The following is a 22,464-nucleotide window of genomic DNA, read 5'->3' as shown; positions in this document are numbered from 1 at the left end:
AAAATATGCAAGATCAAAAAACTTTTTACAACATTGACATATCAAAACACTCAGAACAACGAGGGGAACTTCCTCAAGGGTATTCTGATGGCATCACGTGATGTCACGTGAAAATATATCAAAACACTCAGCCCGATGTGGGGAGCTTCCTCAAGAGTATTCGGTGACGTCACACACTCATCTCCACTTGCCTCCAAATGTTTTGACACACTAGCTTTCTGTCCACTTGCCTCCCAAAGTAACACTGATCCTTATGTCCACTCGCCTCCGATAAACACCGGCCTTTGTGAATACTTGCTTTGTCAAAGCCAACATCAAAGTTTGTCATGACAAACTTTACAAATAAAGTTTTCTCCTGATTTCTTTCCTGTAAACTTTACATTGACTACAAAATTTGTACAAAATACATTTTCTGCATCATAACCGTCAGAAATTCTACCTGCTTAAAGTTCAGGACATTAAACTATATACACTTGTAGAAATCTACACATTAAAAGCATCAGTTAGTCTTTGGTCTTATCGTGAATCCTGTCCTTTTGTTTGAGATCAGAATTGTTTGAGATGACTATTAAATACGATTTAATGTAACGCCCGATTTAAAGAGCTACGTAAGTATTTTATTGTTACGGTCTACTTTACGAGGAGGAGGTTGTGTTTTTATGGATCCTAAGTTACACCGGTGTATCGGACACCCAGTCACATGAAATTATGCCTGATATCTTTAAGTTGTTTTAATGTAAAGTTGTTTAATGTACAAAAGCTTCAGTATTCTTTATTGTAAAATGTACATTTACAGTTTAATAATATAATACCTGATGAACATTTAGGGCATTACACAAAGATCACATGTGCATTAGACCTACATTTTTTTTTTAAGTGTGTTTTAAATAGTCTTACCGTTTTTCCTCCCCTACACCAAACAATGCAAATCCTTGCACTGATGCATGATAATTATTGTTAACTCCTACACCTGCTGTATTTGTGGAGTGGTTCCATTCCCTTGTACGATGTTACACTGGGATGTCTTCAGTCTCTGACAGTCTGACCCCAGGGGTCCCAGAGCCCATGCCCTGGCTTTGTCCATCACTAGTCCGACTGTCTCCGTGCATTAGCTCGTTCTGCAGGTTCCTGTCAGCCAGCTCGGCGCCGTTTTCCTGAGTGCGCCGCACCGCGTTCTTCCGTCTGTAGTTGTAGTAGTTCATGGCGAAGAGGAAAAGGCCAGCAGTAAGCAGAACAGCACCACACATGTAGAACATGTAGCTATAGTCACCGAACATGTCCACCAGAGCACCTGTAGACAAACAAGTGTTTAAACCCCAGGACTTATAAAATAATGATAGGTTTAAGTGTCACATGCATGTTTTTGTTCTTCCTTTATTGTCTATTGTCTGAACAGTTCTTGAAATATCTAGATGCTTTTCAAAACCCTGAAAAACCCAAATGAAACTAATTTCATACACAACAGCCTTGTCGTGGGCTCACGTACAAAAAGGCATCTGGCGAGAAGTTATTGGTTTAGAAGTTGCCGTCTTTTGGCGGTTCGAGGCGCTGCGTTCTAAAAGTGTAATATTTACAAGCCCATATTTATAAGCTCATTGATGATTAAATACAGGTGTAACGCATCAAAGGCCTCAGAAAAATTAAGCCATGAAATATTTCTAACGTCCTTCTGCCCTCACGCAGATGCAAACTGACCAACAGGTGGCACGGCAGAGCTTAGGGTCAGCTTTCAGGGCAGCCAAACCAATTAAAACCCTGCTCCTAATGAATCCTTCCCATGTGAAGAAGATGATGGGGGAGTTTCACGCTGCCCCTCGATGTCCATCACCCCGAACAACATCAGCGGACGTGTTTTGATTGATCGTGGCGTGCCGTGTTTCAGGGAGATGGTGTGCGCCGATGTCCAGAATCCTCATTAAGTCGGGCGCTTGATTGGCGCGGCAGTCATTCCAGTCCATCTGTTAAAGTTGCCTTATTTTTTCCCCTCCTCTCACATGTACTCATTGCTTAATGATCACACGGGGTGTCTAATGAGTGAGGGGATGAACCGAGATTCATTAAAATACGGCAAAGTGAAAGGCTAATTACTGCCATTTCCTATCTTCTTCCTCATTAAGCTGACCTCGAGGTTCAGGGGAGTGGCAGATAAAGTCTACACGTAACATGGAGATGCGCTACAGCGGGATGTAATAACTTTGGCGCTCCACTGGAGATGAGTGGGAGGACAGAAGTGAGCATTGGTGCTTATTTACTATTAAACGCCGGTCTCGGAACCGAGGTCTCGGAACAGATCGATGAGGCACAGATATTTCTGCTTCATTAAACTTGAAGCGGACCGGGTTGCCAGGTCCTGCATGACAAAGTTTGTTTGAAATGAATCAAAACGGAGTCTGGTTTAATTTATTTATTTGTTTGTTTGTTTATTTATTTATTTATTTATTTTTGTGCCACATTGTTGTCATGATCTTGGACCAGATTTGAATAAAATTGTCATCTCTCCCTAATATGTAACATGGAATTCTGGATGCTGCTAGGTTTTATATTGGTCCGTTGGTCTTCATACAAAATCCAGGACAAGCTGGAAATGGCTTCTAAAGAGATTCAATGAACTGGTTTATTTGGTGACCTTCTCATTTAAATCACAGAAAAATCATAGCATTCCATCACCGATGGAAGTCTTCAATGCATTTTCTGAAAATACATGAAACATTTCATTATGTTGCGCTTAAGGGAAGATGAAATCCCCTTCACACACACGGCAAGGGAAACGAGGAGAGCCAGAATAACCTTTGGCTCAGCTGTCTTTAATGTGTTTTCACCTCAGAGGGTTGGACTGTTGCTCAGAGGACGGACTGACCGCTGTTGAAGAAATGTCGAGCAGAAGTCTACAGTCTAAAAACTCTCATCTTGGATATATATTGAATATGGAATTCATTCACTTCCTGATTTTTTTAAGCACATTTGCACACTGATTGCCCTAATTAGAAATCTGGATGAATCTATTCCTCTAGGTGGGATTTTGTCTACTGGTGTATAATTTATTTATTTATTTTTTTAACCTGAAACACACTCTGTTTACTCAGCTTGAGGAAATGAACAGTAGAGAGATGCCACAGGCAGCATTCGTAGCATTCGCAGCATTCGCAGCTTAGTGTCGATTTGCCGAAGGGACCGAAGGCCAAAGTGAGTGAGAAGCGCAAAGAGACTTCATTACACTCCCAGCTACTTTGCACTGGAAAAACCTTGCTATAATTTGCACAGAGCGGCGAATCCTCACGCGGCCGAAAGCCGGCGCGACTGCGGCCGATTTGCCGCACTAAATAACCGTGACCAATTACGAACTCACTCCCCCGGCTAACACACACACACACACACACACACACACACACATAAACAGACATAAACAGGCCCAACATGTGCAGCCACGGTGCCTCCCTCACCAACCATAATCCAATTCTGCTGGAATGTCTTACAATAATGATACCCTGGCAGGTTTTCCCACCCTGTCCTGTGTTCTTCCATTAGTCATGCATGCAGGAGAGAGAGAGAGAGAGAGAGAGAGAGAGAGAGAGAGAGAGAGAGAGAGAGAGAGAGAGAGAGAGAGAGAGCAAATGCTGATTTATTCATGTGCAGTTTTGTTTCTTTTTGCCATCCTGAAACACTGTGACCTTTTTCTCTGAAGGGAATGAGAATAGAATGAAAAAAACAAAAACAAATGTGTAAACACATTCGCTGGTTTATTGCTTTGTAAAGCACTTTGTGGGCAGATCTAGAAAAGTGCTACGTAAGATCTTCGCTTTTCTTACATGCTTATATTCTCCACTAAATGTCTGTGTGAATTTGACTTAACATTTACAGTTTTGATCCTAATTTAACAATCTGAAGAATATCCATTCTCTCATTTTCAGGTTTCTGGGCAGAGTCTAAACCTGAAAAGCTCCAGTCCAGATCACACCTTCTGGTGGACAATAAGGTCACCTATAAAGATGCACTAGACAAAGCACAGGAACAGACGAACAGAAGAAACAGCTTATTTTTCCATGGTCCATTTAAAGCCTACTGGAACTAAGTAGTAAATAATGTTTCCACAGAAATGTAATCAGCAAATGATTCTGTGGCTTTAATTTGGTGTGAGTATAAAGCAACTCACCTGCAATTGGTGGGCCAAGAAGAACCGGGCAGCACTCAAAGATGGTGACTAGTCCCACGGCGCTGGAGAACTTGCTCGGTCCTACCACATCCATGAGGCACTCGAAGAGCAGGGCACACACCATGCCATACACCACACCATAACACACCGCATACGCCACCAACCCCCAGTAACCGGAAGCCAGTGGGCACAGCAGGTGGCACACACCATTGTACGTAATGGCAAAGCTGAAGAGGTACTGGACCCTGGGCCTCACACGGTCGGTGTTGGCAAGCAGACCCGTACCTGGACGGGCAAACATGTCCACGAGCGCCAGTGCAGAGAGCAAGCTGGCAGCCGAGTACTCGTCCATGCCACGGTGCTTGGCATACGGTGCCAAGAAGATCATTGGGGCAAAAAAGCCAAAGAACATTAGTATGTTTCCTATTAGGTAGATGATAAAACCACGGTGCCGAAAGAGGGAAAGGTCCATGAAGCAGCTGACACTCTCTAAGCAGCTCCTCTTCGCTTTGGTTTGCACCTGGGTTCCATTTTCACAAGGATTTGGCTTCACGGCTCCATTAGTCGCTGGTCCACGAGGGCCACCAACTGATGGGGATCAAGAAGATATTGGTAAAGAAATGCTTGATATGATTTCAAACACATTTTGGATGCTACATCTTTTGTACAAAGTCTAAATTCCACCATTAGAGAGACCGAGAGAGGTTAACAGTCTACCAACCCATGACCACCTAACAGTGCCATGGAAGTTCAGCTCTTGGTTGCATTATCATGCTTTTATCCTGTATGGACTTCAGTAGACATTACTCAAAAGTATCAGAAAATTAGCTAAGTAGGATATTTGGTCAGGTAACCAAAGGGTCATGGTGATTTGATAAACTGGAAAATGCATAGAACATGATAAATAAAAGCTGCAAGGGTTCATATCAGCAAGGTATCTAACATCCCTACCGTTATTCAGAGGTCTCATTAGTGATCCGGCCACACAGCAGTTCAGCAGCATGGCTCCAAGTATACAGAAGCTTCCCCTCCATCCAAAACGTTCAAACAGGAACTGGTTCAGCGGTGCCAGCGTGCAGAGGAAAACCGGACTTCCTGCCATGGCGAGGCCATTGGCGATAGGCCTCCTTACCTGGAAGTACTTCCCTATTATAGTCAGGGACGGCTGGAGGTTGAAGGAAAGTCCGAGACCTGTGGGAGGAAATTAAGATGGAAGTTACAAGAGACGCATTTGCAAAGCCTGTATCGGCGTTCATAATCGCGCCGCTCTCCGTGATTAAATTACGGCCAGTCCCACTAAGTTGGCATTAGGGTTCCATCTCATTTCACATTGCTGAGTAAAAACTCATTAACTGAACCTGAAATAATTTCTCAAACGAATCTGCGAGGTAAATGGTAATAAATTAGACTCTCTTTACCAAAGAAAATCCAATTTAATGCTGTCTCATCCTCTAAACGAGCATCTCGTTCACTGAACAGGATCACGCATGAAGGAGAGAAGGAGAGATTGAGGAAGGATTGATGTATTCCCACCATTCAGAAATCTGCAGAATGAAGACTTCATGCTCCTTTGCTGCCTCACGTTAATTACAGTACAGCTGCTTTTTGAAGAGCTAAGCAAAAATTCCTTGGTTATACACGTAGTGACTTGATGAGGGTCGGCAGTAATGTTTGAATAGGTTTAGAATAATTAACTGCTAACTGATCAGCGCAGTGGCGTTTAGTTAGCGGTGTTTGGTGCAGGTAAATGTTAGCTGTTCAGACCAAGGACAATTTAGAACTGATCTATGATCCTTATTGGAGCTGTGTGTTCTTCAGGTGTGACAAAGTCTCTTTTGGAGACCGCCGGTCACTTCCCATTGTTTTCCAATGAATGTTTTCCCTTGTTTCCTCAGAGGCTTACGGAGTGGGTGGATGCTCAGTGATCAGATTTTCAGCTGTAGATCAGAAGGTCGTGAGTACACCAGCACAATTCCAAGGCTGATCCCTCATGCATGCCTGTTATCATTGCTGTTGCAGAGAGTCTGCTAACCATTTTTACCATGTACACTGCATTACAGAAATGGACAAATTGGACATTTTCAATCATTCATTCATTTTCTACCGCTTATCCAAACTTCTCGGGTCACAGGGAGCCTGTGCCTATCTCAAGCGTCATCGGGCATCGAGGCAGGATACACCCTGGACGGAGTGCCAACCCATCGCAGGGCACACACACACACTCATTCACTCACACACTCACACTACAGACAATTTTCCAGAGATACCAATCAACCTTTGGATGTCAATGTCTTTGGACCGGGGAGGAAACTGGAGTACCCGGAGGAAACCCCCAAGGCACGGGGAGAACATGCAAACTCCACACACACAAGACGGAGGTGGGAATCGAACCCCCAACCTGGAGGTGTGAGGCGAACGTGCTAACCACTAAGCCACAGTGCCCCTCATTCCTGACAAGCTTTGTTTTTTCTCTGCGACACACAAGTTGCATATGGTGACCAATACCGCTCCGTTTAATCTTATTTGTTATAATCTTTTTCAACATTGTGTGGAAACAAACCTAATCATTTTTGCCTTTTGGAAGGATTTCTTATGGATATTTTGGTACTACTATATTTTGGGAATAATATATAGCTCATACTTTCATATGAGCTTTATATTAACCCCTACTGTGGAGTGTGACGTGACAAAGACATTCAATGCTGAACACGACAAGACTGTGTTTACGATCTTGGTGTGATTTGGCGTACATTGACTTCCGCAAACATCCTGTGTGTAGATGAAATTACTGTATAGTGTAAGTGAAGTCAGGTGATGTCCTGGAGCGGCTGAGACTGCGAATGTTCCAGGTTCATATAAATATATTTAAGTGTATGTCTCCGCCGTCATGGTGATGAATGAGAGGGATGAATTCGCCAAACCTGGAATACCTTATCATGTGCCTTAGGCCAAAACACGCTACCTAATGCACATCCTGATCTTATAAAGTCACGGTAGTCTTTTTTTTAAATAACAACTCATTTGGTTCCTATGTGGATCGTTTACTGAAAGCATTACCTCATTGATTGTGACCTCGAAATAATAAAAAGAAACCAAGAGGGTCATTGTGAGTCTCGAAAGGACTTCCATGCCCACTCTATCCACACATAAATCCTCCATGGCAGTCTGATGCTGGGTAATGAGGCTCGGTGGGCAAGCGCTCTGGGTAACCATCTTGGCATGTACAATCTTTCCCTTAGAGGGACGAGCCAGGACTTAATTACACCCAGAGAGAGAGAGAGAGAGATCAGAGACTGAGAGAACAATAGATAGATAGGAAATCTGAGGGTGGGTTGTGAATGAGACAAAGAAAGACAGCGAGAGAAAGAGAAAAGATAAACGGCGCTTGTGGCACCAAACAAAGCGACACACAGAGAGCTAGAACAAAGGACATAGAGTTATCCAATGAGTGACTGGTCTACAGAGTGATAGCTTTTCCCTGAGGCGTGACCCGACAGTGAAACCCGAGAGAAACTTCTAGACCTGCAGGGCAGAAGAACGATAAACAAGCCCGAACTCCGGCCCTCCCTATACACACTCCAATTTACACACACTCCAGGGAGCTCAACTTCCTTTCTCAGATGGACCAAATCCTAATCTGAAGAGCGCTCCGTAAATCTGAAGGGTTTCTTCCAGCAGTTCAGTTTGAACTAGTTTGCCGCACAAAGAAGCTGGGCGCAAATCTCGGAAAGCCAGAGGAGACGGTAACAAGAGCCTACGTAGCTGAAAGGAAAACACAAGCACATATTTTTCATTCCACCACAGCAACACCGGATGCTCAAATCCGATCGGTCAGAAGGTGTCGAATAGGTTTATTAACTGCAGTCGGGTCAGGATTTTAGCCGCACGTTCCAGTTTATATTAACACTCTTGTCCGAATATCTTGTTGTTGCTATGGTAACAGCGAATTCATTGCGACTTGTACTGCATAGTGGAAACTCCACTTAAACAGATTACGCACACGTTTATAACAATTGATAGTGAACGGGTGAAGCATGGATTGTTTTGTATTTTGTTTTTTTTTTATAAAAAAATAAAAATAGATTTAAAAAACTTCTATGTCGAGTACAATGTCAAGTGCAGCAAAAATTCTAAATCTAAAAGGATGACAAATAAGAATTAAAAAAAAAAAACGAACATTGTGTTTCAGCACACGGGAAAGAAACGAGTGGCTTCGGTACCTCCGACGATCCCGATGCATATGTACAAGTGAGTGATGGTGCTGCTGAAGGAAGCCGCCACCATGGACACGCTGCACATGAGGCCTCCTGTGATCACCACCGGCCTGCTGCCATAACGGTTCACCAACACGCTGCTCACTGGACCTGAACACAGACAGAATGAGGGTGAATTAACACAGGTAGGAATGCACAATTAAACACATGCTCACTATTTTTTTTTTTTTTTTTTACTTTATTAGATAATTACTGAGCTTAGGGTACTTCTGTAGTGTCAGAAATCACTGCAGTTCTGCTCTGAACAATGCATTTAAAGAGCAGGAAGAGAGGAGAAGAGAGAGAGAGAGAGTCTTATTTGCATGATATTTTGCATATTGTGATGAAAATTCAAGCTTTTTTACTTTAGCAGCATTAAGCCTCGAATCTCTGACAGACTTGACAGGAAACTGCATCACCTCTCATCTCATCTCATCTCAACTCGTTCTCCGAGTTTAGGAGCAAAACACTTTTGATGACACCTATTAGATTACAGTCACGTTTCATATTGCTTTGATCTTTGATGTAAAACAACTGCGGAGGAAGAAAATTATCAACTAAATTATCCACATCAATCAGCAAGTCAGTTTGGAATTTTGTATTTTTTTTTTTAAGAAGGAAATTAAAAACCAATTCTTTACCAAGAGGACATTGCTTAAACAAGAGTGAGCCCGGGAAAGGTACGAGCCGGTTCTGAAGGAACGAGCTGTTCGCTATTCCGTGTTTGATTCAGAAGGTCAGTGAAAGTCTCTCTAATTATAACACGGCTGCATGCAAACCGAAAAAAAAAGTTGCTGCGAAAAACCTTATAGATACGACCGAGTGTGTTTGTAGATCTGTGAGCTTTGTTGGAGGTTGGAAGGGAAATGTGAGGGACGAAAATAACATGTCCGACTTAAAATTAGAATTTATAAATTGAGGTTAAAATTAAATGCAATTTCCAAAAAAGGATCAGTAGAATTAAAACAAACAAATCACATAAGCCAGAATTTCAGTTTAAACTTAAAATCATAGGCTTTGTTTTAGATTATTTGGAAAATATTAAGAAAAATTGAAAGTAAAATAGATGTAGGTTCACCTGCAAAATGATTCTTTTTGTGATTGGAAAGCTTTAGGGAATAATGTCTATGTAATATTACATAAAATAAATCATTTGACTTAATAAAATAAAAACGGTGGTGAAATTTAATTAAATGTCATCTTTATCTTGTGGGTTTTGATCGAGATCGCTATGATTAGGGAAGGAAAAACATTTAAAACGTCATGGGTTTTGTATTTAAATGTTTGGAAAATATTAGGGAAATGTAAAGTTACTATTTAATTTAAAATGATAAACGATTTAAGATTATTAGGAAAAACTTTGAGGGGGGGGATTTGTAATCAATTAAACGTAATCAGTTAAATGTGTGGTGAAATTTTAAGATTAGAAAATATCAATAGCCTGAGATTAAAGGGGAAACATTATTCAAGTTAAAAATGTAAGATAAACTAAAAAATGTTCAACTTAAAAATATATATATGTATTTTTTATATATGTAAAATTATATAAATTCTATATATATATATTTATAAGTGCCTGTTCAACTTAAAAATAAGGTTTTGTTTAAGATTAATAGGAAAACACTGAGGGGAAATAATGTTAATGTAACGTAAAATTGCGGACTTTAAAATAAAACAAAACAAAAAAAAGCTTAAAGACGTTTAAAATAACTTACTCAACTTAAAAACCTGTGCTTGTTTGAGATTAATATGAAAAACAAAATGTAAACTAAAATGAACATTTCATCTTATAATTGCTGCTTTTGTTTGAGATTAATCAAATAATATTAAAGGGGATTAAATATAAGTAAAGAAATTATAAATCCAACTAAAAATGATGGCTTTTGAGATTAATGGGAAAATATTTTGTAAATTGAAGTAAAATTTAAATATAAATCAGTCATGCAGACTTTGAGGTTAACAAAAAAAAATTATTATTTAATGTAAGTAATATGATCACGATTTATATTAAGTATTAATTATATTATATTAAAGTCAAATTAAAGTTCAATTATATATATTATATTAAGTTTTCGGAAGGAAAAACAAACGTATGATACGAAACTCACATGGTCAATTCTATATTTTTTTTTATTGGATTTTTTTCCCCCAATTAATAAGAAAACAGAAAAAATGCTCAGTTTAAATTGTTGTGGTTTGTTTGAGATTATTAGGAAAAGAATTAAGAGGAAAATGCCTGTCAGATGAGAAAATAGCATAATTCAAGTAACTAAGTCCAAGATTTTTGTCCCGATAAAGTCTATTACAGATGACTCATCTCACGTCGACGCAAATTTACGGCACCACAACGAAGAAGAACCAGAAAAGATTAATCACAACATCATTATGGGCTGTTTGTGTGTTTGTCTGATCCCATGATGCACCACATAAGAGAACGCTCTCTCTCCACAATCAACAAGCTGATGATCAGTTGCTGAGATTATGTTTTGAAAGGATGATTTATTTCAGCATCACAGACGCTAATGGCCTGTTGTTATCCTTCATTTTTGGTGCTTACAGCCTTGTAAAACTTTTATGATTATGTGGTTAGGCTGTAAATGATGTAGGGCGGGTCTCGCTTTCATGAGCACAGAAAAAGCACTCATCAACTCTGCCGGCGCTCCGAGAGAGGAAATAGGAGGAAATGTAAAAAGGAACGCAAGCAGACCAAAGTGTTTTCTTCCTTTTGCTTCGTCAAAGTCTTTCGTATGGAAAATATTTCTTTTCGAAATGCATTACTGTTTAAATGTGATAAGTAACATGGGGGGAAAAAATCCGACTGAAATAACGGCAGTTTTGCATAAATGCATTCCATTACATAATTATATACAGAGATCATACGAGTGCAAAAGTTTGTGCCCCTATGGTTAGTGAATGCAGGAGATTCAAGAGGGGAGTGAATATATATTACTGATATGTATCTTTATTCTACAAAAAAAAATAAATATATACACCTGGTCAAAATATATAGATGTTAAACAAAATGAAAGAATTAAATAGCAAAACCGTGTACTGAAAATTCAGTTTGACTCGTACCTCGTACTCGTAATGCAGGACAAAAACCCAGTAAAACCATGCAGTTATCTGAAGCGTGTGTGTAAACGGGGAACCCTGCAGAACGTGAGCATCAGTAACACAGCGGATTAGCGAATGGATCGGAGTTCATCACGAGGTGACATTTCCTCAGGAGGGATTTCAATATCTCCTAAAATCCCAGTCACCTGAGGAAGATGGGGGTCATCACACATCCTGTGTTTCCCAGGGGGAGCGACGATGAAGGGGAAAAAATGCAGTGGTGTCCATGTGTGATGAATTTCTGCTGTCTTTCTTCCAGTGCGTGCAGGGTGACATTGGGAAAGAAGCCAAGGGCGTTATGATGAAGCCACGCCATCACCATTACACAGGGGAACTCTCTCTCTCTCTCACTATTAATGATGACGCTTCTCTAAAACCTTAGCACTCTGAACCTTTATCCCTTTTTGTGGGACTATTTTTATTACTCTTTAAAAGCATTGTGATCACAAACCAGAGACTCTTTAAATCTAATAAATAAATAAATAAATAATCCTTACAGCATTTCAGAACATCGATTTTATGAACGTGAACCGACTCGATCGGTTTTGTATTTAAACATAAAATAATATTTGGACTCTTTATTCTTGAAGTTTTTGTTGTTGTTGTTGTTTTATAGCTGACATGGTTTTTCAGTGACCAAGAGGCTTGTGACTGTAAGAACTCTATAATATGACACTTTATTTATCGCTTTTAAAAAATAAAGAAAGGTGTTATATTTTATGAGAAGAAAGGCCATGCTAATTGATGCTAAATTCTGCTAATCCCATCAGCTAATCCCATCAGTGTCCAATCATTAAGAGTTTCTGTCTTTATTATTTAGTTTTCAAACGTAGCTGTTCATATCGCCACCTTGTGCTAATTACGCCTACATTGGCGTATTTAGTGTATTTATGTTTATTATTTTCCTTTAAAAGCATGCTGTGAAATGTTTTATTCTTTACCTAATGCTTCTGAAGAAAAAAAACATTTTTTTTGTAGGGTCGTCTAATCCAGTCAGGAAGTTTTTCTTCACAAGAGGAACCGTAAAAGATCAGTGGAACCAAACAGTGACGGTTTTTATATTTCATTAAAATGTTCAGTAGAATAATAATTATCCAATAAAACCTTATGGACAAATTTCAAAGAGTGTAAATGGACCCCCCTCCCATCCAACCCCCCACCCCCACCCCAACCCCCAGCTGTATAATTCGAGACAGTGTTATAACATTGATTGACCGGAGAGTGAAAATCATGACTTTTTGGATATGAGCTTCTACACTCTTAGGATGTAAGGTTAAACGATAACCCTTAAAGTTTCCTCAGCTTGACCCGTAGAGATTCTATGAGAAAAGCTTACAACAGTGTTTCCCTATCAGACAGGGTTCCAAGTACAAAACCCTTTAGAAAGCTAAGAGCGCTTAGTGACCCAAAACCTTGGAAGAACCCAACATACCACATCTCAACAACATCTACAAAAAAATTTAAAATCAGTGTCCAGAAACAATACCAGCAAACTCCTCCTGACAATGTGCCCTGATGATCCCACAAACTTTACAGTTTTGCCCTTTCTCACATTTCACTAATGAAGAACAGAGCCCTAGACCTGTGCGCTAACACACACCACAGACTGAATACTAATCTGGCTTAGGCTCTTGCAGCACCCGAGCAATTAGCTGTTCCAAAGCGGTGAAGTTTAAAACACATTAGTATTCATGGATCAGCTCACGAAAAAAAAAAAAACCTGCAGTGCTTATAAAAGATTGAAAAGTCTCACCTCCTGCATACATAACGGCCATCATGATGGAGGAAACCCAGGCGATCTGGCTGTAGGACACACCGAAGTGCCGCTGGATCTCCTTGAAGTACATGGTGAGGGCTTTGGGAAACGCATACGAGAAGCCAATGGAGATGAAGGCACCGAACACCACCACCCAGCCCCAGCCACCATCTGGAGGACTGGAGCGTGAAGCTAAGGCCATGAGCGCTCGGAGGAAAGGGAAGCAAGTGAGAGGGAAGAGAAGGGAATGAGAGAAAGGTTAAGGATGATGACCGATGCCCAGAAGGTTCATCTAGAGGTTGACCTTCGTACTCTCCACTAAGTCAATCAGTGCTTAACAGTGCTACTCAATATCACGTGACATCCGGTTATCACCGATGATTAACAAGTTGATAACGGTCTGTATTTTCCATCATAATGCACAACATCCACTAATTAGTGCAGTTTGCTCGGGTAACACTTCACTTCGTTCTTCCAGACTTGAGACTGAAGATTTAATGTAAATCTAGCGCTAGTATCTAACACGGATGATGTAGTTTCTATTTATAATATTTAAAGAGAAAGATAATGCAGTGTGTGTCAGAAACCAGTGATCAGTGATGTACAGTATTGTGATATTCAGTCTGCACATTGTTTGAATTGCTCTCTCTCGCTCTCTCTCTTTCTGTGTGTGTGTGTGTGTGTGTGTGTGTGTCTGTGTGTGTGTGTGTGTGTGTGTGTGTGTGAAGGTGCTTAAAACCTTAAAAACAATTAAAAATATCATGTAGATGGACTGCAAATGTTGGCAAGAAAAAGTAAAAGCTGTCGTGATTAAAGGTGAGTATTTTCATGTACACTTAACTCCCTTAAAATCATATAGCACTTTTTTTTTAAATCATATAATTACTTTTTAATTTAACTCTTGAGTCGTAGCCTGCACATTAAAAAAATAATAATAATAATTGTGAATAATTTGTCCAAAATTATTTCCCAGTAAATGTGTCTATACACTTTCAAATGATACGCATGTGCAAGAGAAATACGTTTACCAAAAAAAGAAGAAAAGAAAAAAAGTAATAGATTCTGAAATAATTGTACTTAAGGGAAAAACTACTACCAAGATGAATGAAACTCTTTACCACTAAAACAGTAAGATATTTGACAGATATTTCAACAAATTAAAAAATAAATAATTCATTCATGAATGTAAACGATCTTTTCTGTACTGGAACAGAGGTGTTAGCGTGATCTTCCCCTAGACGTCCGGATGGCTGAGTCCCAGGTCTTCGATCTTCAAATGACTAGGTCTTCACTCAACGTTTGAAGATCACTGTACCTCTTACTGAAACGCTTAAACTAGCACTTATTTTGCGTCTTTTATGTGTATTTAAAAAAAAACCCAGACGAGAGTTTATTCAGGTTGATGGTGGTCTAAGTCTGTAACCTAGTGAACAGTGTTAATGTATTCATGGATAGAGACTTGGCTTCTTCTGCCAACTGACATAAATGTAAATGAAATGTCATGTAAACTTCACATACAGAATGGACACTGGTCGGTGTGAGGATGCACTTCATGTTGCTTCCTAAAGCTCTGTGTTGTTTAATGTAGCTCTATGTTTTATGGTCCTGGAGAAACCTTGTTTCATTTCAATATGTACTATGTAAGATATATAATGGTTGAAATGACAATAAAAAGCTGCTTGACTTGTATTATATTAATATTATAATGACAGTCACTATTGTTCTTTCAAGACTTTTTGAAAACGTTGGAAAGCAAGTTTTACAGTAAAGCCTAATTAAGGGCTGTTGTAATAACAATGTCTTACCATTGTCAGTTTTTGGTAACTTAATTTTTGGATTTTGTAATAACAATGTCGTTACAATGTAACAACTATGTAACGACTGTTATTACCGAGGCAGATTTTGGGCTGTTGTTGTAATAATGTCATATCCATGTAAAACATGTAATGACATTACCAAGCAGTTTTTGGCAACCTAATTTTGATCTGTTGTAATAATGTTGTAGCAATTCAGGCTGATGCTGCTCCTGAGTGTAAATGATAAATTGCCTGCTTTTTTTCTGCTATTCAGCAATGACATTGATCTGTTCATGTCTGATTTAATATTACATACAACATGCACAAGGTTTTTTCCAATTGTTTTATTTTCAAATTATGTGCAATGTGAATTTCACAGTTGAAATCAAAGTATATTTAACAAATTCTCATACCATACAACCAGGCAAACAAAAAGCAGACAAAAAAAAAAACAAAAAAAAAAACAGACATGTAAATTGTAGCTATGTTTGCACAGACAAGGAGGTTGATCGGCTTTGCAGCAGACGACATAAGTTTAGCTAAAACTTGACGTTTTCTATACATATAGACAAGAAGACTGGTGCAATTGAACTAGTACTGCAGTTATAGTCGGTGTAATGCTTTGGGTTGTGTTGAAGTGAGATCAGTGGGGACAACCATTAAAACAAAGAATGTGTATTTAAAAAATTACTAGATTTAAAATAGAAAATAATCACTCGTAAGCAAAACAGGAAAGAAAGGGAAAAACAATCACATCTATTATTCAAGTTGAAAAAAGACAAAGGTAAATAAAATCCTGTTAAAAAAAAAAACTGTGCAAGTACGGCAACTTATGTTACAGTATTTTACATGAATATCAAACAGTTGTCAATACAGTACTGGGTATAATCAGTAAGTAATCCTGAGAATGGTCCGGTTCTAGTTCTCATGCTACTGAGCTTTGTTTACAAAAAAAAGTCTTGACGAAGGCAACTTATTGCACCAGAGTCACAGCGAAGCTCATTCAGCTTCAATCCCTCTTTCAGAGTCCGAGGACTCCGAGTGAGAAACGGCACGTGTGCTTCGACCACTGATTGGACACGCATGTGGGCCACGTGGTGACATCCTCGCAAGGTCCGGGGACTGGAGCAGAGCGCTCGACTTGTGTTGAAAATGAGAGATCGGTGTTCAGTAATGGCTTTGCTTTGTGTGATGTAGAGCTTGCGATTGAGACCGAGTGTGAATGTAGTGCAAGATCAACATGCCGCAGGAACCGACAGAACGTACAATCGACAAAACCAAACAAGCACTAATGCTCACACACACCGAGCTATGACATGGTTTTAAACCCAGTGGCTGCGTTGAAAAAGAAATACAAAAGTGTATATGTACAAGATTGTCCCAAAAAAAAAAAAAAAAAAAAAGCAGCACCGTGTAACATTTCTTTTTTCAAATTTTCCAGATGAGAAACAGATGCTTCACATACTGATGTTCATTGACCAGAACTATAATCAGTTGACATCCTCCTTATAACATCTTTAATGCATACCTTCCTGAGAAAGTAGTGTCATCTGGGGTTTTGTTTTTTTGTTCAAAACCCAAATATTAACGCATGTGATAAATGGTTCTGCTTGCACTGATCTTGGGACAAAAAAAAAAACCCTCTCTCCCTGCTTCTTGGTGGCACACCACAGCTCAGGTATGACATCAAACCTGTTTCCTGCAGCCAAAAGGTTATTCGACATAGCCGCGTTCAGAGCTTAGCAGTCAGCCTTTGTGTTCAACAACAGGAAACAAAAAACAAATGGGAGTTGGTTAGGAGGGGGTTTATGGCGCTCAAATAAATCTCTGGGATTTTCTCTTCCAGGTCTAAATTGGGATGGTGTGTCCTTAGAACTGAAAATCAGAATATTTGCTTTAACCTTAGCTTTAACTGCTCCAGTTCTGCAGTAGACTACACTGATCCACTCCAATATGGAGACCGAGTATAACATTGTATCCTCGCTAAAATGGCACTGGTGACACGCACAAACACACACACAAAAAAAAAAAAGTCGTCGCAAATATGTAGCTGGATAGGTGCGAGTTTACAACCATGTATCAGATTATCACAATTTCTCACAACAAACAGTTTCAGTGTTTTTCCCTGTTCTGTAGCACGAATAGGATTTAAATAATAATATTAAAAAAAAATTAGAAAGAGACTCGAGCGTCAGCTGATGAGTTACGGCGAAGCGTCAAAAGCACCAAACTGGATAGAAGTGTGGCTCTCCGCAGGTGGAGGCCCTGAAAAACACCAAAAGAAATCGACTTGCGAAATTTTCAGCCTAGGGGAAAAGAAAAAAAAATATAAAGTTCCAACCTAAACTGAAAAGCCAAAAAGGTAACGATCAATAAATCATTTGGAGGAAAAATAAAAATGAAAATAAAAAAAATAAAAATCAGCCACTCAAAATTAGACTAATCTATATTAATGATTACATCATAACTAAATAATCAAAAAGACAAAACCAAGAGTGTTTAGCCATAGATGGTTTAAAATCTTTAAAAAAGAAAGATGAATTATTCAGTTTTCTAGCTACCTAACGATGGGCACCTCATCCCACCAGACCCGTATCAATATATATAGCCATTTATATATTTTTATTATTGTCATTTTAACACACGCTGCTAATCCTTACCAACAAGGACATCATCTATTACTGTGTTCCACTGCACATAAAAAACAAACAAAAAAAAAAATCACCCCTCACCTAAGCTGTAAAGATAAAAGAAAAAGAAATGGCTCAAGACACAAACAACGTGATAATTGCACTTAGAATTTGTTTGTTTTAACTGTAAAACAAGCAACAGCGAGGACACTTTGTTCTTGTCTCTTACAGATTAAAAATACTGCCGTCTTCACAATAAGCACGCCTCTGAGGTCACTGAATATCGCTCGAATTTAAGACTTTCCTCTTCCTGCGTCTAGGGACTCGAACAGCACCATAGGTGGGGATCAGAACTACTGACTCCCCCTTCTCCTGAAACGAACAAACAAAAAAAAACAAAAGTATCCCTGCTTCCAAACTTCCTAATCAAAGCACTTTCTGCAGACACTGAGGGTACAGCTTGGCTACGACGCACTCAAAATGGCGGCCGAGATCCCAGAGGCGCTCTGGTGTTTCATAGATTTTGCTCCAGCTGTCGTCCTGCTCGTCGTACTGGTATAGAGAGTTTTTGCGGCTGGTGCGGAAAACGTGCTCCTCCACCGTGACCTGGGTAGCGCGCACAAATAGGTGCAGGTGTCCTCCTAACATCATCGCTTTGATGTAGGGGCTTGCAGCCTGCTCGAAGGGCAAGTCCTGTCGCTGGCTCCAGCTGTTCTGCTCGAGGTCAAACACCTCCACGGTGAAGGTGCGCTGGTGGTTGCGACACACGCCGCCGATGTAGTAGATGAGGTTCCCGTGCAGAGCCGCCAGTCCTTGGCTACGTGGGATTTTCATAGGAGATAAGTGGCCCCAGTAATCCTTACGGGGATCAAAGCAGAAGAAGTATTCGCCTGGAGAGAGAGAAAGAGAGAGAGATATCGTTCAGTAAAAGCAGTGCAGATCAATACAAGGTCAATACAAGGTGAATAGTGAACATTACAGTTACAGTATGCCGTACATATCTACTGAACTTCCAAATAAACACTAGACTCTCACCTTGGAGCACATAAATGCGATCTTTATACTCCACAGCACTGTGAAACTCCATGGCGACAGGCATCGGACTAACAGCTATCCAGCGATCGTCCCTGGCGTCGTAGCATTCGACTGATTTAAGAGCGTTGCGTCCGTCACCCTCGTAAACGCGTCCTCCGAGGGCGTACACCTTCCCACAGCAATGTACCAGACGGCATCCGATCCTCGCTCTCAGCATGGGTGCACGCGACAGCCACCGGTTCCCGGCGTGCTCGTACTGCCAGACGTCGCTTTCCGCTCGATGATCTATGCACGTCTCACTGCTTCCAGGCCGATAGCCTCCGGCGATGAAGATGTCGTTCTCGGGTGTGACCAGGATGCCGACCTCGCGTAGGTCGTTAGGCGGTTTACACAGCTTGTACACCTTGCCCGTGGCTGTGTCCAGACACGGTACTGTCTGCTTCTTGGTCGAGTGTTTGTGTGCGGCGTCAAAACAGATCACCATCTCAGACGCAGTCATGCCCAGACGTTGCGGGCAGCCATTGGCACCGTTAGCCCGGCTCTTTTCCGTGAGATCCATGGGCAGCGCCAAGGCAAATGGGGCCGGGATGCGGCTCACGAAGGCCTCGTCTAACAATGGCAGCCGGATACACTTGGCAAAGACGTCGGCGAGGAACGGCTGCCGACGCACAGGGTCGTGCTCCAGCCAGCGAACAATGCCCTCGTACACATGCTCCTCCTTTTCCACGTTGAGGTCGTCGCTATCCAGAATTCCCACCACCTGCTCCTTGGTCAGCTGCAAGAACTCTGGTTCATCCACAGCACACAAAAACTTCCTGCGAACGTAGTCCTGGGCTCGTTCACGGAGCTCCCGGTGTCCGTACGCGTCAGCAAACATGAACACACCGATGCAGTTCTGTGGCTCCAGCCGACTGATCATGAAGTGAGCACACTGGTCTTGCAGCGCTGGGATCTGGAAGAGACTTGCTGCAGTAAACAGAGCTTGCACGTTGTGCTCGGACAGGGCGACGCGTGACGTGTAGGCGTAGTCCAGCACTAGGCTCATGGACTCCGACTCCACGCCCACGATGCGCACCTCACGCTGACTGGTCTCCGTAAGGCCGCTGGTGAACATTGATCTGACGTGACAGGAAAGAAGAGGAGAGCGGGAAAAAATGGTGCTTAGATGTTCTTTCGGTTTCTAAAAGAAATCTGCAATTTATTAGTTTAGCGTATTCTTCGTCTGGCGTGAAATCAACCAGCAACTGCTTTCAAGTAAAAATATTCAAGTTTTTACTTGTATGTATTCAAGATGTTAAAAATGTCAAAGCCAACGATATTCACTTCCGATTTAACAATTTAAATCAGCACAGATCTCTAGGATGCTGGTCTGTTTTGCATTATGAGATTTGTTCTCTAGGCTGTTTCACCACGAGGACACGTTTCCAGACCAGAAGTTTCTAGTCAAGTCATTTTGAGCATTGATTTAATACCCAAACAATGTGTATTAAATACCTCTGAGCCTTGTATAACAGCTTAAATGTACTAACTACTATATACATTTCATTGACACTTATATTTTAACCATAAATTATTTTCTCTCTAATGCCTGTATTACATTGTTGTGAATATATTATTTGTGGGTGGGTTTCTGTTTTCTCTCTCCTTATTATACGTGTTCCTAAATATTTTCGTACTAACAGTTTGTAAATTTCTTTTCAGAGTACGTCTATCGATCTTTTCCACTGCAAAAAGCTCACTGGAAAGGAGCATGGTCTACCTGAAGTAAGGACTGATGGCAGCAAGGACATTTCTGTGACAGGCGAAAGTCTCGCCATTGTCCACCTCCACGACAATGTCGGTCAGTTGCGCTTCATCGTACAGGGCTTTAAGCTGCTGGAGAATGGTGCAGGCATGCAGGGCGTCTACCCCGTTATAGCTTGTGCTTGCAGGAGTCCCATTTTGTACTTGTAACAGCTTTCCAACGTCTGTGGGTGAAACAAGAAGGCAGATAAAATGAACAAGGAAACGTAATCAATCGTTCCAGTCCAACATCTTTAGAATGAACATTAACAGACCATATGCAAATCATTAACCAGAAGCACCGATCTACAGTAAGTGGAAAGATGAGCTTCATAAAACACAGAGACTCAAAAACTAAGGAACGCTTATGAATGTCATTTAAAACATTAAATAGGTGGTTTATAATCATGAGCCCTGATCAGTCACATCATCAGAAAAGAATTAAACCAAAATCCTGAACATGACATGGCTTCATACTTAAATATGAAACAAAAAAATTATGGTTTCTACAAAAAACTTTTAAACTGTATAACAATAACAATAATACAGGTATATAAAGTGTGCATTGTTTCAGTAATACACAACAGTGACAGAAATTGTAAGGTTTGCTTTGTTTGTGTGGTTTTGCTGAAAACACACAGCTTTCGTTGGTGTCTCAGAGAGAGAATTTCGCAGGCAGAACATTAACGCACCCAGGATCTGAAAAGTTCTGGTTCAGGGGTCCAGTAACCGAGGCTCAGATCTGCGGATGAGTAAAGTTTAATCGACAGTGAATAACTGTATCGTGTCGTTCTTTATTCGCTCCTGTGAACCAGTTTAACCGGTTTTAAAGGCAACCAAATCTGTCTGAACAAAAGACTATAATCTGCATCATCAAAAACTTCAATAACGCTGAAAATCCACTTTATTAAAAAAAATTCTCAGGTGGATGCTAAATAAGGAGCCCATGAACCAATACTCCTCACAAATATGGCTTATTATTATTATTTTTCATTAAAAAAAACTTCTAAATCATGGTTCCCATCATGAGGGTTCTGTATTGTTTACTCTTCCTTAGATGCATAACTGTTCACTCAGAAAGTAATCATCATACAGGGGTGCCAATATTTTTGAAAGCAGCGTTACTTTCAATTGTTTTTTAAAGTCTTTACTACAGACCAGTCGCTTTAAACAGCTGTTATAATGACTCATCTTTTACAAAGCAGGAACAGCAGCATGCTAGCTAACGACTCGGTGTAAATTAGCCGCAGGTGCTAACTAGCCGATATAGCCGGCGAATTTGCTAACTAATTAACTATAAAACAATTAACTATTTACACCCGATATTTATTTATTTATGTATATATAAATGTTTCGCAGTATTTATGAAATATGCTTTCTTTAAGACGGTTTAACGGTGCTAATCTGCCAAGCTAGCTTTGCTATGCTAACTTAGCTCGGATTAGCCAGCAACCGGTCTGTACTTTTATTCAGCCGACACAAACACTCGAAACAACATCCCTTTAAACCGTAACAGACCGTCCTTGCAGAGGAAATGCGTGACATCTTAAACATAATTCGTAGCTTTTTTTTTAAAGAAAGTATTTAGAGTAATCGAGAAGAGATATAAAAAAAAAGAAACCGTGTAACTCTGACCTCCACCGGCAGCCATTCTCGCCCAGTCCGTCTCACTGCGGCTGGGAAAAACGTCACCGGGACATCTGTGTGCCCCGGAAACAAGCGTCAGCCAATCAGAATCCAGAAATCTCTTTCTCTGCCCAATCACATTACGCCGTGTACATACTTTTGCATAGTACATTAAAAGACGTGAGACTTTATACGTGATAGATAGATAGATAGATAGATAGATAGATAGATAGATAGATAGATAGATAGATAGATAGATAGATAGAGACAGACAGACAGACAGACAGACAGACAGACAGACAGACAGACAGACAGATAGATA

At 40.4% G+C, this 22,464-nt stretch overlaps 2 protein-coding genes across 3 annotated transcripts; both read right to left on the bottom strand.

The window, feature by feature from the left end:
• Nucleotides 1–888: 888 nt before the first annotated feature.
• On the bottom strand, nt 889–13,486 carry LOC113648589 (monocarboxylate transporter 2-like). Its single transcript, XM_047810020.1, has 5 exons — nt 13,271–13,486; nt 8,371–8,514; nt 5,102–5,341; nt 4,151–4,738; nt 889–1,291 (listed from the first exon to the last, which is right to left on the bottom strand). Exons 1-5 carry the CDS (start codon nt 13,473–13,475, stop codon nt 1,011–1,013), a joined length of 1,458 nt encoding a protein of 485 aa, XP_047665976.1. The 5' UTR covers nt 13,476–13,486; the 3' UTR covers nt 889–1,010.
• Nucleotides 13,487–15,728: 2,242 nt separating this feature from the next.
• On the bottom strand, nt 15,729–22,236 carry kbtbd8 (kelch repeat and BTB (POZ) domain containing 8). Of its 2 annotated transcripts, none has more exons than XM_027155848.2 (4): nt 22,152–22,236; nt 20,494–20,701; nt 18,735–19,852; nt 15,729–18,589 (listed from the first exon to the last, which is right to left on the bottom strand). In XM_027155848.2, the coding sequence occupies exons 1-4, from the start codon at nt 22,165–22,167 to the stop codon at nt 18,126–18,128; spliced, it is 1,806 nt and encodes a 601-aa protein (XP_027011649.1). In that variant the 5' UTR covers nt 22,168–22,236; the 3' UTR covers nt 15,729–18,125. The 2 variants fall into 2 exon arrangements, with proteins under 2 accessions (XP_027011649.1, XP_047665975.1); XM_047810019.1 differs by lacking the exon at nt 22,152–22,236 and adding an exon at nt 21,209–22,116.
• Between the last annotated feature and the right edge of the window lie 228 nt (nt 22,237–22,464).

Source organism: Tachysurus fulvidraco, chromosome 2 (assembly GCF_022655615.1).
Source record: "Tachysurus fulvidraco isolate hzauxx_2018 chromosome 2, HZAU_PFXX_2.0, whole genome shotgun sequence".
Lineage (NCBI taxonomy): Eukaryota > Metazoa > Chordata > Actinopteri > Siluriformes > Bagridae > Tachysurus > Tachysurus fulvidraco.
This window is presented reverse-complemented; position numbering and strand designations above follow the sequence as displayed.

Excerpts from the sequence above, each read along its gene's own strand:
- LOC113648589 (XM_047810020.1), bottom strand. The coding sequence starts at position 13,475 with ATGGCCTTAGCTTCACGCTCCAGTCCTCCAGATGGTGGCTGGGGCTGG. Across the intron at positions 5,342-8,370 it reads ATGCATCGGGATCGTCGGAG|GTCTCGGACTTTCCTTCAAC; the intron begins GTACCGAAGCCA and ends TTCCTCCCACAG. Across the intron at positions 4,739-5,101 it reads AATGAGACCTCTGAATAACG|TTGGTGGCCCTCGTGGACCA; the intron begins GTAGGGATGTTA and ends GATCCCCATCAG.
- kbtbd8 (XM_027155848.2), bottom strand. Across the intron at positions 19,853-20,493 it reads GCCATCAGTCCTTACTTCAG|ATCAATGTTCACCAGCGGCC; the intron begins GTAGACCATGCT and ends CTGTCACGTCAG. Across the intron at positions 18,590-18,734 it reads TCGCATTTATGTGCTCCAAG|GCGAATACTTCTTCTGCTTT; the intron begins GTGAGAGTCTAG and ends CTCTCTCTCCAG.